The 27007-nt window shown below is 47.7% G+C and overlaps 1 protein-coding gene across 10 annotated transcripts in view; it reads right to left on the minus strand.

Annotated features, from left to right (window-relative positions):
• The window catches only part of lrrc7 (leucine rich repeat containing 7), an 895132-nt gene that overhangs the window by 421831 nt on the left and 446294 nt on the right, over positions 1-27007 (minus strand). For all 10 annotated transcript variants that reach the window (XM_072511053.1, XM_072511057.1, XM_072511054.1 and 7 more), the window contains 3 exons: positions 23637-23754; positions 13673-13751; positions 1434-1523 (listed from right to left, as the gene is read on the minus strand). In XM_072511053.1, coding sequence (XP_072367154.1) covers positions 1434-1523; positions 13673-13751; positions 23637-23754 — 287 coding nt within the window. The remainder of the gene's footprint in view (positions 1-1433; positions 1524-13672; positions 13752-23636; positions 23755-27007) is intronic.

The raw sequence follows: 27007 nt of genomic DNA on the forward strand, positions 1-27007 counted from the left end.
AGTTACAACATCAGGACTGTCATGACCTGAGGGAGAGAGGGTTTGTAGAAGTGTGCCTTTCTGATGACAACTGTACCTGTGAAACTCAAAGGTGAATGCTGCTCTTGGACAGGGCTCCTGATCTACCCTGTATGAGTAAAGAACATCATACAGTGGAATTGTGTAGTCTGCAGTGCTACGTTGTGTGGAGAATGATGCGAATGCTTGTGTTTGCCGAAGACGTACCATTGTTGTATCGAATATTTAAAGTGCCATGTATCTTTTTATTTGAAGTATCCATTGCCTGTAAATTCAGTTGTAACTTGCGTTGGTTTTGATTCACGTTGAAGTAAAATCTATAAAAATTGAAATCCTGTTGGTAATTTCTTCATTTGAGGGTCTTTCAGTAATATGGTTACTTTGGTTTACAGTTTTCCCAGGGGCATCCTATGTTACTCTTGTGCTTCTGTTATAAAGTTAAGGTGACGATACACTTTTCTAACATTCTTCACAAATTTTCCTGCACCTGCAATGATTTGTGAATGTACACTTTCCCAGGTTTCTTTGTTCCTTTAATGAAACCCTGGGTGAAATTCTCCGGTATCGGCGCAAAGTCCGCCGACTGGCGCCAAAAACGGCGCAAATCAGTCCGGCATCGCGCCGCCCCAAATGTGCGGAATCCTCCGCATCTTGGGGGGCCGAGCCCTAACTTTGAGGGGCTAGACCTGCGCCGGACTGATTTCCGCCCCGCAGGCTGGCGGGAAAGGCCTTTGGTGCCCCGCCAGATGGCGCGGAAATGACATTGCCGGGCGGCGCATGCGTGGGAGTGTCAGCGGCCGCTCACGGCATCCCCACGCATGCGCTGTGGAGGGAGTCTCTTCCGCCTCCGCCATGGTGGAGACTGTGGCGAAGGCGGAAGGAAAAGAGTGCCCCACGGCACAGGCCCGCCCGCGGATCGGTGGGCCCTGATCGGGGGCCAGGCCACCGTGGGGGCACCCCCCAGGGCCAGGTCGCCCCGCACCCCTCCCCCAGGACCCCGGAGCCCGCCCGCGCCGCCTTGTCCCGCCGGTAAGAGAGGTGGTTTAATCCACGCCGGCGGGACAGGCATTCTAGCAGCGGGACTTCGACACATCCGGGCCGGAGAATCGCGGGGGGGGGGCCGCCAACCGGCGCGGCGCGATTCCCGCCCCCGCCGAATCTCCGGTCCTAGCCCAAAATGTAACCAGGAAATGCCAAGGTGTTCCAATTATACTCTAAAGTTGTTTTATTTTAATGCAAATTCAGGCTCATTATTTTTAATTGTATCTACTTAACAACCAAGTTTACAAGAGGGTTTAAGCAAAACTAGATAAAATAGACGCTGAAGGGCATTTAGAACATTTATATTGTAAATAAATGTAATATTGGCACCAAATATCAAATCTTATATTTTACAAAATAACATAATTCATTACCTTCCAAAATTAGCTGGAAGAAATTCCAGAAAGGCATCATTTAAGTAGAGCTGCATTAGGTTCAACAGCTGGGTGAATCCATCTGGAAGTCTGAAATGGTTGGAAGAAATTAATTTTCCTGTAGTTACTGTTGAAAATAATTTCAAAATTAATCTTGGAGAAAAACAAATTCTGAATCCATTCCTCCTCATACCATGCACTCAGAGGACATTGACTTCTGAAGTTCAAAGTTTTCTATTTTCCTATTCTAAATTGATCAGATTCTGCTAGTTCAAAAGAAACAAAAAATAACATTATAATGTACAATTAATTCAAAGTAAAACAGTTCGGAATCTCAATATTTTTGATAATTAGAGTCGCTACCCAACTAAAACAACAGGGGTAATCCATGGAATGTTTTTTACAGGGGCACGATTAATTGCCCCTCCTGCAGCTGAATATCCACTGATACTTTGCCAACCAGAAATCCATCCGCCCCACAATGATAATAGGCTGGGGTTGGCCTTAGTAGGGGGTGTGAATGAGACTTTCACCCCTCAGGGACAGCAAGCCCTGTCGCAAAGTTGGCTGTCAGCTCTGCAGTCTCAGTAGCAACAAAGCAGGATTGTGGCCACTGCTGGGATTATAGGCAATCACTGAGAAGAAGAGGAGGTAGACACCTGACTTATATACTGGGTATTTTTGGCAGGCACGGCTGGGAGACCCCAGCAAGGTTGGGAGAGGGAGTGTGTGGGTGGTTGGGTTAGAGAGACGTGGGGGAAGGGATAAAGGGAGGGGTACCATCTTGAAGGAGCATCCCTGATGGGCACAATGAACCTTCCCAAAATAAATGCCCACCCCTCTGGCTGCCTTTAGCACAGGCAGTGAAAGCTCCTGGGCTGGTCACCTTACTTCCACCTTTGCCCATAGATGGAAAAATTACCTTAATAGGCCTAATGGTGGCTGGGCTGTCTGACACCTTACTCGCCCCCTATAATACAGGGGACAGGTTAGGGATGGGTGGGAAGGTGGCGGGTTGGTAATCCTCATTATTTTACATGCCGCCGCCTTCAAGTAGCCCAGCTTTAACTCAGTGGGCTGGCAGCTGATTCGTGATGCGGAGTGAGGTCAGCAGCACTGGTTCAATTCCTGTAAACTGAGGTTCTCAACTTTGCCTGAGGTGTGGTAATCCTCAGGTTAAACCACCACCTGTTAGCTCTGTCCCTCAAAGGGGAAAGCAGCCTATAGTCATCTGGGACTATGGCAACTTTATGTTCACAAAGTTCAAGGTTTTCACTTCTTTGATCTTTAGCATTAGACTAAATTGTTTAAGAAAGGTAGCAAGGATAATCCAGGGAACTACAGACAGATGAGCCTTACGTCAGTGGTAGGGAAATTACTGGGGAGAATTTTTCGAGACAGGATCTATTCCCATTTGGAAGCAAGTGGACGTATTAGCGAGAGGCAGCACGGTTTTGTGACGGGGAGGTCGTGTCTCACTAACTTGATAAGAGTTTTTCGAGGAGGTCACAAAGATGATTGGTGCAGGTAGGGCAGTGAATGTTGTCTATATGGACTTCAGTAAGGCCTTTGACAAGGTCCCTCATGGCAGACTGGTACAAAAGGTGAAGTCACACGGGATCAGAGGTGAGCTGGCAAGATGGATACAGAACTGGCTAGGTTATAGAAGGCAGAGAGTAGCAATGGAAGAGTGCTTTTCTGATTGGAGGGCTGTGACTAGTGGTGTTCCGCAGGGATCAGTGCTGGGACCTTTGATGTTCGTAGTATATATAAATGATTTGGAGGAAAATGTAACTGGTCGGATTAGTAAGTTTGCAGACGACACAAAGGTTGGTGGAATTGCGGATAGCGATGAGCACTGTCAGAGGATACAGTAGGATTTAGATCATTTGGAGGCTTGGGCGGAGAGATGGCAGATAGAGTTTAATCCGGACAAATGTGAGGTAATGCATTTTGGAAGGTCTAATACAGGTAGGGAATATACAGTGAATGGTAGAACCCTCAAGAATATTGACAGTCAGAGAGATCTAGGTGTACAGGTCCACAGGTCACTGAAAGGGGCAACACAGGTGGAGAAGGTAGTCAAGAAGGCATACAGCATGCTTGCCTTCATTGGCCAGGGCATTGAGTATAAAAATTGGCAAGTCATGTTGCAGCTGTATAGAACCTTAGTTAGGCCACACTTGGAGTTTAGTGTTCAATTCTAGTCACCACACTACCAGAAGGATGTGGAGGCATAGAGAGGGTGCAGTAGAGATTTACCAGGATGTTGCCTGGTATAGACTGCATTAGCCATGAGGAGAGGTTGAATAAACTTGGTTTGTTCTCACTGGAACGAAGGAGGTTGAGGGGCGACCTGATAGAGGTCTACAAAATTATGAGGGGCATAGACAGAGTGCATAGTCAGAGCCTTTTTCCCAGGTAGAGTGGTCAACTACTAGGGGGCATAGTTTTAAGGTGCGAGGGGCAAGGGTTAGAGGAGATGTACGAGGCAAGTTTTTTACACAGAGGATAGTGGATGCCTGGAGCTCGCTGCCAGAGGAGGTAGTGGAAGCAGGGACGATAGTGTCGTTTAAGGGGCATCTTGACAAATACATGAATAGGATGGGAATAGAGGGATATGGACCCCGAAGTGTAGAAGATTTTAGTTTAGACGGGCAGCATGATCGGCGTAGGCTTGGAGGGCCGAAGGGCCTGTTCCTGTGCTGTACGTTTCTTTGTTCTTTGTTCTTTGTAAATGGTGTACCCAAGGTCTACAGCAGGAATTTTCTTTGTGACAATCAAACATCCCAAAGTCACCTGACATTTTAATTTTCCACCTGTCTCCCACTACGACCTAGCACTGTTCCAAAGGAGGTGGAAAATCAGGAAGGATCCAGAAATGCCAATTCTCCAGCCAGATGAGAAGACAAAGGGAATTCCTGCTGGAGATGAGGGTGGATGGAACTTCTGCCTGTCCCATGGCAGGGTATGAATGCAGGAGGTAAGGCCACAGGAATAACATTCCCTTCTGGAATTACAACAATGTGCACATCTTGGGTTCCTACCAAAGCCAGAGTATTTGCCTGGAGCACCCCAGAAGATTGTAGGTGACATCTAACATTGCAAGAATGGAATCAGTCTTATTATATACTTTTGTCCAATTTTCTCAACAAACTTAGACCTATTTAAACGTCATGCTAAAAGTGGATTGACAGTGCTGTATCTTCCTCTCCCTCCTGCCAGTCCCCAAACAGAGTTACCCACGGATTATTCACATTTATTGACATGATGTAATGTTCACATTCAATTTCTGTGAGACTTTAAGACTGATGATGAAATTGGTAAACCAGGAACTCCCTTTTAGTCGGTATCTCATTATCTGCTTAATAATTATGGTGTAAGCACCGCAAAATCCTAGTTGTAAACATAAATTGGTTTCCACCTAAGATTTTAGGGGGATCAGGAGAAGCCCAAAGAAGATTCCCGGGACAGTATTTTTCCTAATTTTACAAAATTACAACAATACATAGGGCGTAATTCTCCCAAACAATTTATAAGATTCCCGCCTTGTGATTTGGCACAATCCAGAATGCAATCCACCAACACTTAAGAAATTTGTTTGGAAGTTGAGGATGAACTCCGCCCTGAATGAGGTGTGTGGCAGGACTGGCTCCTCAGAGATCGGGGTACCATTTTTGAAATGCACCCTGATCTCAGACTAACCCTCCAGTCCCCCTCTTCTTGCCAGCAAAAACCCTCTCATCTACCAATCACTAGTACCAGCTCCCTCCTCTGGTGAGCAACACCCCATTTATGGGGTTGCCAAATTCCTCCCTTCAGGCCCTACCCCCAGGCCACAGCCCCCTCAGTGCTCGCCCCTTGGCAGTGCAAACCTGGCACTTTGACAGTTCCAACTTAGAACTGCCCGGTTGGCATTGCCATGTTTATTTATTTATTAATTTTTCAAATTAAAGGGCAATTTAGTGTGGCCAATCCACTAATCTGCACAGCTTTGGGTTGTGGGAGTGAGACCCACGCAGACACAGGGAGAATGTGCAAACTCCACAAGGGCAGTGACCTGGGGCCAGAATTGAACCCTGGTCCTTGGCACCATGAGGCAGCTAACTACTGCGCCACTGCTGCCCATGGCATTATCATGTTGACACTGCCAGGTTGGCAGTGCCAGGTGGCAGTGCCATGTCCCTGACCACCCGGGGTTACAATGGCCTCTGAGCCCCATGGCGTAGTCATCATTTCTGGTTTCTGTTTGTGAAGACCAATAGTGATTCACGCCAGCCTCATGCTGCGCCGGCAGGTGGGACATTATAGCAGGAACCAAAGAAGCCGGCTTAAAACAGATCCTGTATTTTTAAGTGAGGCTGTAAATATGCTAATCTGGTTCATACCCAGTGAGAACGTGAATCAGATCACGGCGGCTGGAGCAGGACGGAAGCATCGGAAACTCTTGTGCACCTGGAGCATTTCGGGCCGCTCCTGGAATTCTCCTGACGTTTGGGATTTGTGTCAGTTGCAACCCGATCGGAGAATCATCCCATTGTATGATTATATTCATATGGCTGCTCAAGTAACTATGAAACCTATCCACTCTATCTTAACAACAGGATCAAAATCTGTATTTTGAAACTGCAACATTTATTGTTATGCATTACATGAAATTCATAATTATTTTATTCAGATTAATACTAATCAAACCTTAATCATATTGAACTACAAATTACAGAATGTATAATGAGCTGCACCTTCAAATATATTATTCTTTTTTTTTTCTATTGGAAGTTAGGTGTGGGGCTGTTGGGGGACCGACAAATATATTATTCTGCATCATGTCCTGATTGGTACATAAGAATATTGGAACTGGATAAGTAAGGTTTATTTACGCACCTGTCCAGGGAAATGTGAGTTTGATGGCTTTTTGCCTTTCAAAGCACTAATGGGTTTTGCACTACACGGTTTGTTTGCAAAGCTGTAATGTGAGAAAAAAAGATTTTCGCAAATGTGATGTGAGGAAAACTTTTCACACAGAGAGTGGTTTGGGTCTGGAATACACTGCCTGTAAGTGTGGTGGAGGCAGGTTCAATCCAGGCATTCAATAGAGCATTAGATGATTATTTGAATAGAAACAATGTGCGGGGGTACGCAGAAAAGGCAGGGGAATGGTACTATTGATTTGGAGAGCCAGTGTAAACACGATTGGCCAAATGACCTCCTTCTGTGACGTAACAATTCTGTTATTCTGTCCAGGGGAATTTGTGTTTGATGGCTTTTTTAAAAAGGCTTTATAACTGTCTATTCAAGTGATGTTTGTTTATTTTGGCAGATTTATGAGCTTTTTAAAGAACTTCAGAAGTTATTATAGGGACTTTGAGTTCTGATTCTAAATCAAATACCAGACAAATGGGTTAGACAAGCCCACCTCCTGATCTTCCCTCCCTCCATGAGATGAAAATCCTGCCCACGCTGGAATAGAAACAGGATTGCAACATTAGAAAAAAAAATCCTGCTTCCCACCTGATTAATAAAAATATCTCCGAAGTATCATTCTGGTAAATCTATACTGCACCCCATCCAAGACTAATATATCCTTCCTGAGGTGTGCTGTCCATAATTGGTCATAATTGGAATTTTGCGCTGCCGTTTGCAGTGAGTGGAAATGGAGTTGGTGGGCAGAATATCATTGGAGTCAAAAAAGGGATTTATGACTGCGAGATTTCCTGCAGCAAATGTCCTCAGCTCCTTCCATTGGTATGATGAGGTTCCGGCTGAGAACAGTGAGGGAAATTTGTTTGAATTCATTATTATATAATTATCGGGTAAGTCTCATTGTAACCTCCCCAGTCCTCGATAATCTGCCTCCGTCATCGCGTTGTCATCCTGTCAGGCTTTACAACAGCGTTGAAAAAATGGAAACCCAGTGACTCAACTTCTGAGGAGGACTTCAGAGATAAGCATGCAACTTGGCACAGGACTCCAAAGGGAGAGAAACTCCCGGTAGTATGTGGGCGAGCCAGGCATGCGGCTTCTTCTGTGGGGGTGGGTGTTCGGGGTGGGTCTCATTGCTCTGGGGGGGTTAAGGGATTGTGTACCGCAGGCAGCCATTGAACTCCTGCACTGGATCCATGAAGGGGTAGCATGTGTACCACAGACATCCATTGACCTCAGGCAGCGGGTCTGTGAAGGGCCATTGTATGCGCCACGGGCTGTCACGGAGGGCAGGCACTGTGTCAGTGAAGGGTGGGGGAGTCAGTTAGGCACCGGGGTTGAACGGGGAAAGAACACAAATCATGAGCAGGGATGGGGGCAAAGGTTGGGTTCAGGTCAGTGGTCACCCTAAGGGTGGAAGGAATTTAGCAAGGGGAAGGGGGGGGGGGGGTGGAGCCACGTCTGAAGCTCAGCCGTCCTGAGGTTGCAAATTATAGGAAGGATGATCCTGGGTTTGGCTGGGCAATGGGTCAAGGCAAGGGGTCGACTCAACATTCACTCTTTCTCTTTCTTCCCAAGTAGTGATTACAGCAAGAGAGAGAGTGAAAGCGAGAGAGATGTGGAGCCGGTGGATCTAGCTATCATTCTTCTTGCCTTGAGGAAACAAAGATGACAAAGGCATCAATGACTGGCTCTCTGGAGGCAGGATCAGAAAGCTGAGGAGGAAGGGATGGCAGGACCTGCTCCACAGCCAAAGCAGGGACCACCGAGAGTGGCTGCTCAGAGGTGCCATCTTTGCGCCAGGGTTTACAGAAGGCATCTAACTTTCTTGGAGCGGAGTGTGACCAGTGTCGAAGGAGATGCTGCATGTCAAAGGACATGGTCACTCACGTATGACACCTGCTCTAGGAGTTGGCGCCACTTGGAATTGGCAGGCACCCACTGCCTGTCGTCCTGAAAGTGTCAGCCACCCTGAAAGTTTTTATTATTGGCTCCTTTCAGGACTCCACTGGTGACCTTTGTGGTATCTCGCAGGCCTCCGCACATAAGTGTATCAGGGAGGTCACGGATGCACTGTTTGCATGGGTTCACACCGTTACAAACTTGGACTGGAACTGGGCTAGCCAGGCTGTGAGAGCCTTAGGATTCTCCCAGATTGCTGGCTTCCCACAAGTGTAAGGAGTCATTGACTGCAAACACATGGCTCTCCAATCGCCAGTCCACTAACGAATCTTCTTTATTAAATGCAAGGGCTTCCATTCCTGAACATGCAGCTAATGTTCGACCACAGAAAGTGCATCCTACAGTTGTGCGCTAGGATCCCAAGAAGCAAGCACGTTAGCTTCATGTTTGACCACTCACAGATACCCAAGGTGTTTGATGGAGCAGAGCGGCTACAGGAGTGATTCCTCGGGGACAAGGGGTGCCCCCCCCGAGGATGTGGCTGATGGCGCCTGTGCGGAGACCACAGAGTGCAGCAGGGGCCCGATACAAAGGGGCCCAAACTGCCATTCATGGTTTTATCGAGTAAACTATTGGGACACTGAAGATGCAGTTCCGATGTCTAGACTGGTCAGATGGAGCCCTGCAATACAGTCCCCATAGGGTCTTGCGCATCCTTGTTGTGTGCTGCACCCTCCACAACCTAGCGCTTCAATGAGCCGAGGGGTTGGCCAAGGAGAAGATGGATGAGTGCACATCTCCTCTGATGAGACGGACATACAGTTGGGTAATGAGGTACAAGCCTTCGAGGAGGAAGAGAAAGTCTGTCATGTGGTGGGGAGGCTTAGAGGAGGGGAGGAGAGCTCAGGATGCTCCAATAGGCTCACGATTCACTGAAACCGGGGTTAGGTTGACAACCAGAGCCCCATCATGGGAGATGGCCCTTGCTGACTGTTTGCTGGCATGGCTCACTGAAACCTGACACGGCTTATGTCATGGGAGGGCAGCTGTTGCCCCTCATCACAGTGTTGTGGGAGGTTGATGGTGACTTGCAGTGAGGAGAGAGAGCACGGCCCCTCAAAGAGTTACTGCGAATGTCTGAATCCTGTCTGGCTTAAGGCAGCTCGCTTTCGGGGTGCTGCTCTGTGGGAGTGCCACCCTCTCGGTGAGCAAGGCTGGAACAGGACCGGACATAAAAGGATGGGAGTCAGATGGGCTGGGCACTCCCAGAGCTTCCCGGGTGGAAGACACTGGGCTATGGACCAGCCGCGCCTCCTCCCTATGCCCGAAGGCCCCTGGTTTCCTGCTTGGGATAGAGGGGCAGCTGGAATGAGGTGCAGAAGTCCCCCCATCGCCGGCACTTGTGGATGCCCATTGAGGTCTCACTCTCCACCATGATCTCATGCCCTGCGCCACGGAGGTCGTGGCCTTCACCAATGCAGACAGAGGCCCTGCACCAAGATTCCCATTGAAACATCCACCCTTGCTGTCACTGCGTGCCAACATGACTTCCTCAGGCAGAAGGCGTTGGGACTCCTCCAGTCAGCCTTGCAATGCGACGAGCGATGCGGCAAGCCTTTCTCATGTTCCCTAGTCTGCCTCTGGAGCTCCAGCAACTGCGGGATGACCAAGCCAGAGGCACGTCATTTGACTGGGGCTCAGAGTCCTGGCTTCCAGCAGTCCTCCGAGTGCTGAATCCCTGGGATGTCCCTGCCTCCACCTGATGTGGATCAGACAAAGTGAGGTGCTCACCAGTTTGTGACCCCAAAATCTCTCTACTATTAAATCCCACCAAGGTATGTGCCTCTGTGGAGTGTGCGGCTGAAAAGTGCACATCCGAGAAATCCTCAGAGCTGCTGTCCGGGCTGCTCTCTTCTGCCTTGTTTTAAGGTGGCTGTGGTTTCTCCCTCATTGTTTCTGCAAGAGAACGGAGATGGCATTAGTTTATGGAAGCGGAATAAGGATAGAACTCACTTGATTTTGGTGAGTTGGATGATGGTGTTGTGGGTCCTCACTTTTCTTTTTCACCCCCCCACAACCACACACACACACACACACACACCTCAGTGCAGGAGTGGTCCTGTATCTCCTCGGGCAATTCTCTACTCAAACTCCATTAGGAGTTTTAACTCAGCCGTTTTGTCCGCCCGACTGTGCTCCCTCCAGGCAGTTCTGAGACAGCTTTCCCTGCAAAAGAACAGATGGGAAGAGTGTAAGCAGGCCATGCAATAGGTGTGTGTGAGTGGGTGAGCAGAGATTGATGAGAACAGTGACTTACCCTTGCTGAGCGGAGGGGGTGATCCATTTTCTTCCTGCACTGCACTCTCAAGCTCTTGTGCAGGGAGCTGGTGCCTACCAGCGCTGCCACCGTTGCCCATACTGGGTTGGTTACCTTGCTGGAGGGTCTGCTCCCCCGCCCAAGGATAAAGGATCCAGAGCCTCACTTCCACCATGTGCAACATTCTGATCAGGTCTCAGCAGAACACTTTGGCGTGGCCTTCCAGCAGTCATCCTATATCCACTTGGAACTGGTGCTGGGAGGCATTTCAGTGGAGCTCCTAGTAATTGAAGCACTCAATCTGATGGCGGGCCATGCAAATCATATTCCAGCCGCCATGGAGTTGGTGTGAAACACAAGAAAAATAATTTTCTCTCGAAGTGGCTAAAGATACTACGGGAAAAAACACCACTGCTGCCAGTCGGCAAGATACCAGTTTTTCCGCCCGCCTTGACACTTTGCTAAAATATCAGAAAATTCCACCCCATCGTCTAACCACGACTTTATTAAGCTACAGAATAACTCCTGTAGCCTGTTTTCTCATCCTCTAGATAGAAAAGCCAGCATTTCAATTAGACTTTTTGATTATTTTCTGTACTGCTCCATGATGTTTTCATGACCTGTGTACATTGACCCCTAAGTCTCTTTAGATCTGCATCGGTTTAGCGTTTGATTAATCAATTTTTTTTTACATCCAAAGTGGATGATCTCACGTTTTTTAATATTGACATCCATTTGCCAAATGTTTGCCCATTCACTTAACCTATTAATGTCTTTGTAATTTTATGCTTCCATCTACACTGCTGATAACGCTACCTACCTTTGTGCCATTGACAAATTTGGATGTGTGACCCTCTCTCTCATCTTCTGTTAATAATAAATCATAGAATCCCAACAGTGCAGAAGGAGCAAATCAGCACATTGGGTTAGCAACAACGAATGACAGGGAGTGGGATAGCTTGATCTTGGTTTCGGACAATGCTCGGCACAACATCGAGGGCCGAAGAGCCTGTTCTGTGCTGTACTGTTCTATGTACTATGTTCTGAAAGATCAAACCATCCAGGCACACTCATCCCAACCCCACCAACCTTTGGACACTAAGGGGGCAATTTAGCATTGTCAATCCAACTAACCTGCACATCTTTGGACTGTGACGAATGGAGGATTTTAGGAAAATTGGATTATCAACATTTGGCCATTTAAGAGTTAAAGGTCTAGAGTTTGAGTGTGTTTTACTGCTGTGGTCATGTTTTTAAAAAAGGGTTCTGTTTTGCAGGGCCTGGGACTTTTAGGTGCTAGAAGGTGAAATTGACCAGAGCAATGTGTTTTCAGTCTGGGCTAATGAACTGTGGTTTAACTGGGGAAAGTCCCTGGGGAGTTCATTTGTTTTTCAGCTTGGGGAGTTGATGCCATTGCTGGATGAGCTTTTTTTAAGCATTTTCCAATGAAGGGGCAATTTAATGTGGCCAACTCACCTACGCTGCACATCTTTTTTGGGTAGTGGGAGTGAGACCCACGCAGACACGGGGAGAATGTGGAAACTCCACACTGGACAGTCACCCAAGGCTGGAATTGAACCCAGGTCAAACTCCACAAAGAGAGTGACGCGGGGCCGGGATCGAGCCCGGGTCCTCGGTGCCATGAAGCAGCAGTGCTAACCACTGTGCCACCCAATTGCTGGGTGAGGTAAGGAATACAGAGACACATTTTAAGAAAGCTTTGGAGAGGTGTTGACGTCTGATCAGGATGGAATCATAGAATCACTACAGTGCAGAAGGAGGCCATTCGGCCCACCAAGTCTGCACCGATCCTCTCAAAGAACACCCTACCCAAGCCCATGACCTACCCTATCCCCATAATCCTATAACCACACCTAACCCCATTTGAACACTCAGGGGCAATTTATCATGGCCAATCCACCTAACCTGCACATCTTTGGACTGTGGGAGGAAACCAGAGCACCCGGAGGAAATCCACACAGATACGGGAAGACCTTCCAAACTACACACAGAGTCACCCAAGGCTGGAATTGAACATGAGTCCCTGGCGCTGTGAGGCAGTAGTGCTAACCACCGTGCCGCCCTGACACTGAGTCCACAATTCGCTCCCAGTAGGATAGTTTAAAAAAGAGTAATAATATTTAAAGTAGAAAACTGTTGTCTGAGGACAAAAAATAAGCTGAAGCAAGCCAGTTGGAACAGCTTTTGAAGACTTCCAGCCAGAGTCTGCAGGGTTTCTAACAGGAGCCCAAATCTGTTCTGTAAACCAAATATTACTGTATGCCAGGCTGATTTTAAGATAGATTGAGGGTGGTATGTTTATTTTCTTGTTTTTGATTGAGTAGGATTTTTAAAGGGGTAATTGTAAGCTGTTCTTTTCCAGTGTGAAGTTAGAAGAGTTTTAATATTGTACTCATAATAAAGTTTTGTTTTAAAAATACCAAATCCTTATTTCTTTGTGCAATCATTCCTTCTTTCCGCACAGTCTTATAAAATAAACTAAAATATTTGGTTTTGTTTGGCCCATTATCCTAGCCACCGTTGGGGTCTGGTCTGGGATCGCAACAGGTATGTGGGAGGAAAACCGGAGCACCCGGAGGAAATGCACGCAGACACGGGATGAATGTGCAAACTCCATGCAGATAGTAACCCAAGATTGGAATCGAACCCTGGCACTCTGAAGCAGCAGTGCTAACAATTGTGCCACCGTGCCGCTCATATGATAAATAGTTGAGGCCTCAAGACAGATTCCTGTGGGTCGCCATTAGCCATATCCTGCCAATTAAAGTACCTTCCCATTATCTCTAGCCTCCACCTTCTGCTGTTCTGTCCATTTCCCAACCGGGTTAATAATTAGTTGCCTTCGGTTTTATCATGTATTTTTGAATATTCAAACTATTGTTGAGTATTTTCATGACAGTGCAGTTGATATGTAAGGATAACTATTTCTGGGCCTTTCCATTCACTATTCTAAAATATATTCATGAATGTCCTATTGCACCACTCAAGTAAAATCTATTCTGTAGAAGCCAGGCAAAGACATGAACAGTAATGATAGTATAACATCAAAAAAGGAACTGACTCTTTACTAACTCACTTGGAAATGGGATTAACACTGGCTTCAATAACCGATAAGTATTTACAGCACTTAATCGTTTCAGGAAAATCTTGAATACCTGCCAAGAAAAACAAAACAAAATCAGAATCTGAGAAGCAATGTTAATAAAAAAGGTAATATATTGGCAAGGTACAATTGTGTTTCATTATCACTTTTTTTTTTCAACTTCTTTTTCAAACACGCACAATAGAATTAGCTATATTGTTCGTACTTCCATTAAAGATAATTTAAAAAGGTGCAGTGCTTTGAGACAATTATTAAAATTTTCCTCCTTACCTTCCCTTCTCCCCTGGCAGCTTTCAGTATCCATTTTTCATTGGGGGACCTACATAATTGATGTTGGTAATCTATTCAGCCATGTGTGTCAACATAGCCAAACCCAAATCTGTGCACAACTGATGTGCATATATGTTTTGGCAGAGGCTAATGGTTAGTAGTAACTCTAGCTGAATTTCTCTCTGGTCAACATTAACATCAGCTACTGTGCCACAGCTAAGATCAGCCTAACTCAGAACAGACAAGGGATCAAACCCAAAAGCTCTGTATAAATGAGGGTGTGCTAACCCTCACAAGGACCATGGAGAATCACTGACTGATTTCCCCATGGGCTTTGGGAATATGAGTTCCTGTGGTGAGCAGGCGGTGGCCGCCCAGCTGGGGCTCGTTGCATGACCTTTAAAGGTAACTCCCAGGACCAAACTGGCAGTTCCCGATAGTCCTGGACCAGACATTTGTTAGTTTGCTGCAATAGGGTCTTTATTTTCAGTTTGACCTTTCACTCCATGTCTCCTGGAATTATTACATTGGCGATGAGGATCAAACACAGGATTCTTAGCAGCCTTTTCGAAACTCCATGATGACAACTCCGGTAAGAAACAAAGCAAAGATAAAAACTCGGAAATACCCTTGTTTGAGAAGCTCGAGCCTTATGATACAGATGTGGAGGACTGGCCCCAGTATATCGAACGCATGCACTACTTCTTCCATGCCTATGGCATAGAAGGTGATGACTGACATAAAGTAATCCTTTTGACAGCATGCGAGACCCCAATGTCCAGCATTATTAAGAGCTTAACTTATCCTGCGGCCCCTGACACAAAAGCACTCAACGAATGTGGGGATCTAGTAAAGAACCATGACGACACAAGAATGTCTATAATCTTCCAGCATTCCCAATTCAACATGGCTGGGAGGACTCCTGGGAAATCCATGACAGAATTCCTGGCTAGATTAAGGAAGCTGGTCGAATACTGTGAGTTTGGCCCATTCCTGACTAAGATGCTACGTGACCGGCCAGTGTGTGGGATCAATAATGTGGTGATACAAAAAGAATTGTTGGCAGAACTGACCCTCGACTTCACCATGGCTATAGAATTAGCTTGGTGTCTGTGTGTGTGTAGGGCCCTCATATCGAAATTCCCAGTGAAGGCTCCAACACACCTCACCAACCACCAACTCAACATTCAGCTAGGACATCTCGAGAGAGGATTGGATAACCCTAGAAGTACCAGGAGCTATGGAACAAGAGGACATAGCAAACCTGGAGGAGGTTTTGAGGTGATTTCCTGATGCAGGTGTCTGTCTGAAACGAGAAAAAAGTGTGTTCCAGGCAAAGTGGTCTATCTAGGGCGCAGAGTCGATAAAAAAGACTGCAACCCGTAGAGGATAAAGTTAAGGCCATCAAAAAGGTACCCACCCCGTGAAATATGACAGAATTAAAATCTTTCCTAGACCTTGTAAACTACTATTGGAAATCTATTCCTACTATAGTCATCTTTGCACACACTGTTAAAAAAAACACCAGATGTGATCGTGGCAGGTGTCACAGGATGAAGCCTTCGCAAAGGTGAAGCAGCAGTTACTGTCATCAAACATCCTGGCTCAGTACGACCCCAAAAGAGAACTGGTATTAACATGTGCTGTCTCTCGATATGGAGTAGGGGCAGTCCTTTCCCATCGATGGGATGATGGCAGAAAGAGAGATTTGTACCATGTGCATCCAGAACCGTGACAGACACGGAAAGATACTATTCTCAGTTTGAAAAGGAAGGACTGGCTGTTATTTTGGGGTGAAGAAATTCCACCCATATGTTTGTGGGCGACAATTCACAATCGCAACAGATCATAAACCCTGGGTGGGCCTTTTCAAAGAGGATAAAGTCTTGGATCCAACATTGGACATTATTGTTAGCGGCCTATGAATACTCTCTCATGCACAGCCCAGGAACACACATTGCCAATGAGGATGCTGCCCACAAACTTGATCTCTATATTGGAAGAAGTCATCATGACCTGGAACTCCCTGAATACCTTGCCAGGAATCTGTGAAGCAGATTCAAACCTGGACCCAGGAGGACCCCACACTCGCAAAATTGTGACATCTGATCCTCAATGGCGGTGAATCCAAGGAACCCCACAGATGACATGAAGTCGTCCCCCACTAAACAACAAGAGCTGAGTGTAGAAGATGGCATCATCTTGTGGAGTGCCAAAGTGGTCATCCTCCGCCCCGGTCGGAGCCCAATCCTGACTGAATTGTGTGACCCAAGATGAAAGTACTCACAAGGAGCTACGTTTGGTGGCCCGGGCTCCATACAAACATTCTTGGAGCAGGAGAACCCAGAAGCTCCCACGTTGGAATGGCCAGGAAGACCATGTGTACGGGTGCACGTGCACTTCACTGGTCCTTTCCGGGGACTGATTTTCCTTACTATGGTCATTGCCCAGTCAAAATGGTTAGTAGTCCATCATAAGTCCCCCACGACTTCTCAAGCAACAACAGAAAAATGTCTGGCAACCCATACATACCAGAGGTCCTCATATCTGATACTGGTACCCCCCTTACCAGTGGAGAATTTCAGACATTCATGAAGTCGAATGGCATTAAACACATCCGAAAGGCGCCGTACAATCCACCATCTAATGACCTGGCTGAATGAGCAGTTCGAACATTCAAAACCGGAATGAAGAAACAGCTTGATACTTCCCTGGATACAAAATTGGCCCGGTTCCTTCTGGTTTTTTTTAGAAATATTTTTATTGAAGACATTTTTCATATATACAAAAATACAAAAGTCAAACTTCGGCAACAGATAACAAAAATAACAACTGAAAGATGGGGCGGTTCTGAAATATGAACAGTAACTTGGGCATTGTCATCATCTGTACACGCCCTGCCAAAGAAAAGGGCAACACATCCCACCTCTTGAGGTCTGCCTTCATACCTTCCATGAATCGTGTCAAGTTCAACTTATGCAGCTGGGCCCAACTCCGTACCACCTGTATTCCGAGATAGCAGTAACTCACCCTCACCACCCAAAACAGCAACTTTCCCAGCTTCCCCTCCTGCCCTCCCGCCATTTATCGGGACACCTCGCTTTTCCCCATATTCAATTTATATGCTGCGAAGCGGCTGACCTCCCAAAACTCCCCACCGGGTCGGAAATATACAACAGAGGTTCATCTGCATACAAAGAGACCCTGTGCTCGACCCTTCCCACTCAATCCCCCTCCACCCCCTCGACGCCCTGAGCGCCTTTGCCAACATCTCTATCGCCAGAGCAAAAAGCAGCAGGGAGAGCGCGTTTTATGGAAGATTCCGCCATCCCTCCCTAACCAACTGCGCCGCACCAGCATTCCCCATGTAAATATCCCTTCCTAATCTACTCCGCTCCCCATGACCAAACAAAAAAACCAACCCATTCCCCCTCCCTGCTCCTGTCGACCCTCCACTTCCCATTAACTAGCCAAACAGCTAGCATGGTGGCCCTCGCCCTTGGCCTCCGTCTACCCCCCATTCTCCAAATCCGCCGCCCTTCATCCCCCACATGCTGAAACCCAAACATAAAATAAAGCACACTCACCCTCTCCTCTTCCATTCTCATTAAATTCACCAATCTACCAATCCTGTGAAGCCACATTCCCCTCATTTAACATCTCCAAAGTTCAGTGTCCTCACATTCCTCCCAGTCCATGGTCTCTCATAAACTCACTTGCCTCCTCCAGTGTATCATAATAAAACTCCCGTTTCTGGGGCGTCATTCTCCGACCCCCCGCCGGGTTGGAGAATCGCCGGGGGCTGCCGTGAATCCCGCCCACGCCGGTTGCCGAAGTCTCCGGCACCGGATATTCGGCGGGGGCGGGAATTGGGCCGCGCCGGTTGGCGGGCCCCCCCCGCTCGATTCTCCAGCCCGGATGGGCCGAAGTCCCGCCGATAAATTGCCTGTCCCGCCGGCGTGGATTAAACCACCTTTTGAACGGCGGGACATGGCAGCGTGGGCGGGCTCCGGGGTCCTGGGGGGGGGGGGGGGCGCGGGACGATCTGACCCCGGGGGGTGCCCCCACGGTGGCCTGGCCGCGATCAGGGCCCACCGATCCGCGGGCGGGCCTGTGTCGTGGGGGCACTCTTTCCCTTCCGCCTCCGCCACGGTCTCCACCATGGCAGAGGCGGAAGAGACTCCCTCCACTGCGCATGCGTGGGAACCTGTCAGCGGCCGCTGACGCTCCCGTGCATGCGCCGCCCGGGGATGTCATTTCCGCGCCAGCTGGCGGGGCACCAAAGGCCGTTTCCGCCAGCTGGCGGGACGGAAATTCCTCCGGCGCCGACCTAACCCCTCAATGTTGGGGCTCGGCCCCCAAAGATGCGGAGCATTCCGCACCTTTGGGGCGGCGTGATGCCCGTCTGATTGGCGCCGTTTTGGGCGCCAGTCGGCGGACATCGCGCCGTTTCGGGAGAATTTCGCCCCTGGTGTGTGACCCACAAACAAGCAGGATACAGCACCCCAAACATCACATTCTCCTTGTAGAGGGCAGCCTTGATACTGTTGTAGCCATCCCACCGCTGGTCAACTCCACACCCTGGTCCTGGTATATTCTCAGCTTGCTCCCCTCCCAGGTACACTTCTTCGTCTGCCTCGCCCATTTCACAATTTTCTCCTTGTCGAGAAAATGATGCAACTTCACCACCATCGCCCTCAGCAGCTCCCCTGCCTTCAGCCTCCTCCTCAGTGCCCTGTGCACCCGATCCTCCTCGAGGGGATGGTGAAAGACCCCCTCCCCCAACAGCTTCTCCAGCATATGTGCCGCATATTTAGCGGCCTGCACTCCTTCAATCCTCTCAGACATCCCACAATCCAGAGATTCTGCCTCCTGGAGTGATTCTTGAGGTCCTCCACCACCTCCCTTAACCTCTTTTGGCTGTTTGCCAGCAGCACCATCTCCGTCTCCAGCGAGGCCAGCTGGTCTTTGTGCACCCCCACCGACTCTTCCACCTTCTGGAGTGCCAGGCCCTGCGCCTCCAGCCTCTGCTCCACTCCCTCGATAGACGCCATACGCGGCTCCACCACCTTAGCCAGGTCTTCTGAGGCCTCCTGCCTCTGGTGGTGGAACTTGTTGTTCAAAAAGTTCACGAGCTCCGTAGACCATTGGGTGGGCAACGATGCCCCAGCACCTTCCTCCATCTTTTTCTGTGTCGCACCTCGACTATTCTCGCGGTCAACCTGCTGCCTCTTATTTGTTACGTCTCTCGTCTGGTAAGCCATAAACCTGCCCCACCAGAGGAGTATTGCACTCCTTCAGTACCTGGTACCATTTGCCAGCAAACACCCCTCAAATCGATGGGGAAGGACCAGAAATTTTCACCTCGAGCCGCAGCCACCAAATGTGCGACCACTCATTCCATGGCCACCACCGGAGGACCCACAGTTCCTTTTTGATGATAGAACCACGACTCATACGATGATGGGAGTCACACCAGTGGAACTGTTAATGGGATGACAACTGCGCACCAGGCTCAGCCTGCTGTTTCCCAACTTGCGGGGGAAGGTGGACTCAAAGCAGGCGACCCAAAAAAGGTACAACACCAGAAGACCTGAAAGGACCTTCAGAACAGGAGATGCCGTCTATGTGCGGCACTTTGGAGATAGATCTCAATGGATCCCAGGAGTTGTGCTGGAAAAGACAGGTCCGGTTTCTAACTAAGTCAAAGTCCAAGGGAAGGCGGTGAAAAAACACCTGGACCACCGGAGAAGCAGGGAACCCACTCCAGTGGAGACAATTTCAGCAAAGATTACCTCCTTGATACCCGTTGCGACGTCCTCTGGCAAGGGGACTCAGGCTATGGGGAACGCGAGAGCCGTTCCCTCCGACGATGAAGATTCAGAGTCTGAAATGAAAACTGAGGACATTGCTCCTCTGCTGGAGGTCAGCACCAAAGATGAACCTCCATCTGTGGTCCTCAGGTGCTCAGTAAGGAAGCAACAATACCCAGTCCGCTTCACGTCCCTTGATCCGGCTCCATCTGCTGCCGATTCAAGGCCTTGTGCCAAGCTATGAAAGAAGCCTCCTCGCTGCAGAAGTGAGGAGGTGATTCAGACTTGATGGAGGAGGGCTGTAATAACTCTTATGAGGACTACAGGGGATCTCTGATTGATCTCCCTGTAGGATTGATAGAGTATGGGTTCCGGTGGTGAGCGGGCAGAGGCCCGTCCAGCTGGGGCGCATTATTTTGTGGCCGTGGTAATGGCTTTATTTTCAGTTTAAAATAAACCAGTTAGGCCTTTCATTACGTCCCTCCTGCAATTATTACAGAGAGCCAAAATCCACTTATTTACTGATCTATTAGCAGTGGGCTGTCTTAAAGTTGGAGTTACTTTTAAAATGCTGTTCCCCTATAATTAAAAGACACAGATATTTATTTATTATTTTATCCACGAGGATAAATCAATACTCTTACCACAGTCTGTTGGAACTAAACATGCTGGGCCTCCAACATGTCACTCTGCTATCAACAGGCATTAATGAGGATTGGCATCTTTGCCAGTGTTTGATGCTGATCTGGGTAATCAAAAGTGATTTAGATACTATGATATTGAAACTGTCTGGTTGTTACCCAGTCCAGTTTAAAAAAATATAAACTTGAGCTCCAGAATTGAATGGAACGCTTGGCTCTTACTCCCACAGTGATAGCAGTGTGCTGGTGTACCTTTACCCAAGTCACCAATTGGGAGGAATGATGGGTCTTCAATAGGTTCCTAACCAGAGATCAAAGTGGTGATTTCTTCTTATAACATAGAAGAATAAATAAAAGGCATTGCTTCAAAAAAACCATCTATGGTGGGATTAGATATAATTACGTTGGTGAAATTAGCATCTCTATAAACATCAGTACCATTCATCCAAGTGATTGTTCTTTGTTTTGAATCAGTGGGTCTTCATCATTGGCAGCCAATGACTTTATCCAATGTCCCCACATGCACCGTGTCACTGGATTGTGATCAGAGCCAGAAGGACTAGCTGATTTTTCTCTTTCAAATTGAAAAGTTCCATGACCAATTGTGTACCCATGACTTCCCTGGTTGAAGACAAGGATCAAAGTTGGGTCCTTCCTCATCCTGAGATTTGGTGTTACATTAAAGATTGCTTTCAACCACAAAACTATTTTGATCCCTGAACACAACTGAAGCCGAGCTCTTGAGTGTTTGATTGTTGGCTGCTACCTCTGTGGTGCTGACACCTCCAGGGTTCAGGCAAGCTGTTCAGGCCTCACAGTTTGATTAGAATGCTAGGCAGTAACACTCATCTTAGACATGGCACGTGTACCCACGAGAAGCCACTTGGGAACTTTACAGTGTACACATAACTAACAATGCCAATTTCTTATTAGTAATAGCTTTCAAATGTGCAGTCAGAGGCTGCTCACAGTCAGAGGGAGTTACAGTGACCTTCAGCATATAACCACGAACAAGGCTCTGTCCTGAAAATGTTTGGTGGGACAGACAGGCAGCAGCTGCTGTTGCTCCTGTAATGGGTATACACAATTTGGGGGATGGCCTGTAGGACTCTCAGCTGCTGATCCCCTTACCCCACCCCCTGGGCGACCTCCAATTGATGCGCTTGGCCTGCCTGACCAGGCCCTTACCCTCCCTCCTGGGGGCTCTCCCCCCCACTTCGCCCGAGCACTGAGGCAGCAGCTCCAGTGATGCTGGGCTGCATGCCTGAAAACTACTCATCTCCTCCAATCCCCTGAGCAGTCATTGTGCTAGGTTCCTGTGTTAAAAAAAAGAGTGCTAAACGGTGCCCGTGTAACCTCTCACTTGGGAGTCGGTTAGATCCCGGGAGGCTGTTAGATAGGACGTCCATCTCGTTAATGAGATGGAGATTGCCCTTAATTGGTGATAATTGGTGTCTCGCCATGTCCAGGCGAGATCCAGAACCCGCCAAAGGATGCAGGCTGGTTAGATCGCAAACCGCTCAGATCCGTGCCTGGTGCAACGCGGCCGTTAAATCGCACCTATACAGTCCAATCCATTATGTGCATGGTTATTAACATGTTTGCCAGAGTAATATTTTTCATGAGCAAGTTGTAACTGTCCACATTTTAAAAAGGAATTCCAGTATATATGTTTGTTTCCAATTTGTGGCTTCTGTCCGGATCCGATGATTACAGATTCAAATCATCATCCATGCTAATGCAATTAATGTTCATCAGGATGACATTAAGGGCAATACAACGGCAGTAAGGATGGGAAAATGATCAAGCATCCAACTCATTTCGATCTTGAGATTCCTTCTGGAAATGTGCATACGTGTAACTGGTACAGAAATGAGCTCAGTGTTACTACCCTTTAGAATCAAATAGGCCATGTTGGCACTCGGTACATAGAGTTATGCATAAATAATGTCCACTGAGACAAAGCACTGAGAGAGCCACAAACAAAGGATTCAATGCCTTGATGGCAAGATTAGGGATGGCAAAATAATGGATAGTGAAAGGCATACAGATAGATTACTACAAAGAAAGATTGACAATTCCTATTCCACTAGATAGTAGCCTACAATTGGATTGTACTCAAATGCTACACATATCTAATAAGGCCAGATTGAGGGCCACAAAAAATTGACCCATTAGCCTCATGTATTTATTAACAGTGGACTGTAGGTGTCAGTTGTGGCTCCAGAGGCAGCTCACCAGCCACAAAGTGGAAGGGAATTTGATCAGCTCGGATTCTGGCCAAGATTCTCTGCAGGATGGGAGTAGGAGGCAAACGGAAGGTGGATGCAAATAAACTTCTTTTGGGCAGCCTTTCTTTAAGGATCACTGACTCAGCTGCTACGCCCTTCAAGAAACTGACCACGGCATATTTGGGTGAACAGAGGGCCTCAAACAACCCTTTATTTGAATATGCCTTGGGAAGAACTCTAACAAATGGAGCAGACAGTGCACTCCTGGCACAGAATGTGTGCATGCTCATCAATGCGGCCTCAAACCATTTTATGAATTGCGTTATGCTTGCAGACTGAGCACAACATGATCTAACTTCTAGGCTAATGATTCCACAGACTGAAAGGAAAAAAATAAATCTAATGGAAGTAAAGAAAGAGCTTTTACTTGTTTTACAAGCAAATCAGAAAATGGCTGCTAAATTCTGCATAAAAGTATCATATTCCTAAAAATGCTTATGTTCGGCCCCACAAGGGATAAAATACCTTCTTTTCAAGTTAGGGCCCTTGACAAATTATTTTGAACTTCAACACTACATTTGTCAAAAAGAATTTGATAAACTTATTTTGGCTTGTTTACAACCATATGGCATAACAATGAAAATTGGGTCAAAATGTGTCCCTGCTTGTAGGTTCCAAAAAATGAATTCAGCCAGAGTTTCTACCCCTAAGTTATCAAATGATACATTTGGATTTTAGAGGCTCAGTTCTGATTGTTTCTATGGTTGAGCATTTGCGATACCTCATTGTTTGTGCTCAGATTTTAAGAATTTCTTTGGTTATAAAATGAAGGACTACCATCACCTGTAGATCTGCATGGTGTTCAGACGAGGAGGAGAAAAGGTTGGAGGAAACAAATCTGTGTCTCTAAACAGTAAGTAAGTCCAGATAAATAAGTGGTAAACTCAATGTTTAAAAAAAACCGAGTATGTTTTGTCCTTACCATTTTTGCTGATGTCTAGTTCTCTTAGATTCACCAGGCTGGCAATGGTGGTGGGCAGATTAGAAAGATCATTGTCTGGAACGCTTAGTTTACGGAGAGCTTGGCAGCTGAACAATTGCTGTAATATTAAGAAACAAATTAGAAGACAAGCGTTTTCCTTCCTCTGGCCTTTAAAGAATTCCATCATCAGTGGGTTCCATGACAATTTTTAAATGAAATTATTCGGTGGTATTGCTTTCATTCTTTATGTGCAACATTAGTCATCAAGATTTATCAAATAATCATTTTTTCTTTTCCTTATACAATAATCACAAAAGCCACTGTTTTAAGTACAGAAACCAACTGCTGGATTCTCTGTTTGGGTGACTATGTTCTCCTGCTGGAGTTGAATTGCACCAGTTTTATGAGCCCCTTCGAGTCGTAAAGCAAGATGCAATTCCGTATTCCTTGACATGCAAATTTATGCATGGCGTGGAATACGAGGGATTCCCAGTGAATCCCGTTTTCGGGCCACCATCTTGAGTGGGCAGGCCGATAGCGAGTTCCCATGACTTGTCACCACCCCCCCAACACTGCAAATTGGCCCAAAACATCCCCCTCCCCCACACCACACAGCAACCCCCATCCCTGGATTGCCTGGGTATTCTCCCCACCCCCAAGTATGGGGGTGACCTGACCCCCCTCCCCAGGGACCCCTGTAATAGGGAGACCACCCCCCACAGGGACCCCTGTAACAGGAAGACCCCCACAGTGACCCCTGTAATAGGGGGAAATCACACAGGGACCCCTGAAACAGGGGAACAACCCCACAGGGCCGTCTGTGATATGAAGATCCCCCACAGGGATCCCTGCAATAGGGGAACCCCCCCCCCCCCCCACAGGGACCCCCTGCCTAAAGGGACTGCCCGCCCAAGGGCCTAGTTGACCATGTCAGGTCCATGCTGGTAGGGACCATAATTGAGCCGCGTCCACGTAATTCCCAGAGAATCAAAGGAGACCAGAGCAGAAGTTGCTTGACCCACTAAATAGATGCAAATCGGTCATTAAGAGTCATTTGAATTTATTTACATCCCTCCGTCGGCGTGCATCATGGACCTTGTTCACGTCGCCAGCAGGGATCCCGATTTATTTCTGACGCTCGATTCTCCGTCCATCAGGAACGCATTCTGGACATCCCAGGACGGAAAATCTTGCCCCAAGTCTGGGGAGGAGCTTACTTGATGTTCCCATACCAAACCAATCATTACCAGAATATTCTTAGAAGGCAGTATATGTCACTTCTTATTCAAATTGGAATGAGAAAAAAATCCGTGATTCCCCAAGAATCAGTGAAAGGATGTTCGTACCTTAAGATTGCATTTATCATTTCATCATTTTATTGTATACCTCGAAGTGCCACACATATAATAACCTACTTTGAAATAGTCACTAAGTGCAAATTGCAGCAATTTTGCCACAGGGTGATTCCACAAGTAGCAATTTGATGAATTGAAAATAATTAGTTTTTTGTGAGGTTGGCTGACAAATGTTGGCTAAGACACCGAGACCATTCACTGCCATTAACAAGGATCACAGAATAGTACAGTGCAGAAGAGGCCCTTCAGCCCATCGAGTTTGCACTGACACATGAAAAACACCTGACCTACCTAATCCCATTTGCCAGCACTTGGCCCATAGCCTTGAATGTTATGAAATGCCAAGTGGGGGCAGCATGGTGGTGCAGTGGTTAGCACTGCAGTCTCATGGCGCCGAGGTCCCAGGTTCGATCCCGGCTCTGGGTCACTGTCCATGTAGAGTTTGCACATTCTCCCCGTGTTTGCGTGGGTTTCGCCCCCACAACACAAAGATGTGCAGATAGGTGGATTGGACAGGCTAAATTGCCCCTTAATTGGAAAAAATGAATTGGGTACTCTAAATTTATAAAGAAAAAAAAAATTAAATGCCAAATGCTCATCCAGGTACTTTTTAAAGGATGTGAGGCAACCCGCCTCTACTACCCTCCCAGGCACTGCATTCTAGACTGTCACCACTCTCTGGGTTAAAAAGTTTTTTCTCAAATCCCCTTAAACCTCCTGCCCCCACCCCCCTCACCCACCCACGCTCGCTAACTAAAGTCAGCTAGTGAACGGAGGTGAGGTGAGAGGAGGGCTGCGGACATTTGAGGCTTCAATGGGCCTACGAGGCGAGTGAGGGGGGGAAGGGATTGATGCTGGGAGATGATTTTTCGACAGGAAATGTTGGGGGGGGGGGTGTTTTGGGAGGGGGGGAAGAGGTTCGATATTAATAATGGATAAGGGTGGGTCAGGCTTATGGGGTAGGGCCCGGTGGTATGCTGATGGTGGATAAGAAGGGTGGGGGGGGGGGGTGAGAGACCCCCAGTTAGGATAGTCACGTGGAAAGTGAGGGGGTTAGGAGGTCTGGTCAAGAGGTCAAGGGTGCTTGTGCATCTTAAAAGTTTGAAAGCAGATGTACCAATGCTGCAGGAGACTTACTTGAGGGTGAAGGGCCAGGTGAGACTTAAAAAGGGCTGGGTGAGTCAGGTGTTTCACTCTGGACTTGACAGAAGGGCTCGCGGGGTAGTGGTAATGGTCAGCAAAAGAGTACGCTTCCAGATGGAGAAGGTGGTGGCAGGTCAGGGGGGAAGATATGTGATTGTGACAGGGGCACTGGAGGGGAGGTTAGTGGCGCTGTTAAGTGTATACGGTCCCAATTGGGACGATGTGGGATTTGCGAGGAAGATGTTTGGGGCCATCCCCGACTTGGACACACACAAACTGATAGTGGGGGGACGACTGGTACTTGGTGCAGGAGCCAAGGTTGGACAGGTCACGGCTGTGCTCACTGGTTCCATCAGGGGGGGAGGCGAAGGCGTTAGCTGGGCTAATGGTGGACCCTTGGAGGTTTCTGCACCCGAGGGAGCGGGAGTACTCGTTTTTCTCAGCAGTCCATAAGGTATATTCGCAGATCGACTTTTTCGTGATGGGGAAGGCTTTGTTGGCTGGGGTTAAGGGGTCGGAATACTCGGCAATTGCTGTGTCAGATCATGCTCCGCATTGAGTGGATATGGTGCTGGAGAAGGGGGTAGCGCAGAGGCCGGGGTGGAAATTAGATGTGGGACTTTTGGGGGACCAAGTGTTCTGTGACAAAATTGAAAAGGTAATTAAGGAATATATAGGTTTCACTGTACAGGTGAGGTGTCGAAGGCGGCCGTCTGGGAGGCTCTAAAGGCGGTGGTGAGGGGGTAGGTGATCTCGTTTAAGGCCAGGGTGGACAAAGAGGAGAGGTTGGAACGGCAGAGGGTAATAGATAAGATGTTGGAGGTAGATAGGAGTTATTCAGAGGATGGGGACTGCAGGCGAGCTTTGACCGAC

Source organism: Scyliorhinus torazame, chromosome 7 (genome assembly GCF_047496885.1).
Source record: "Scyliorhinus torazame isolate Kashiwa2021f chromosome 7, sScyTor2.1, whole genome shotgun sequence".
NCBI lineage: Eukaryota > Metazoa > Chordata > Chondrichthyes > Carcharhiniformes > Scyliorhinidae > Scyliorhinus > Scyliorhinus torazame.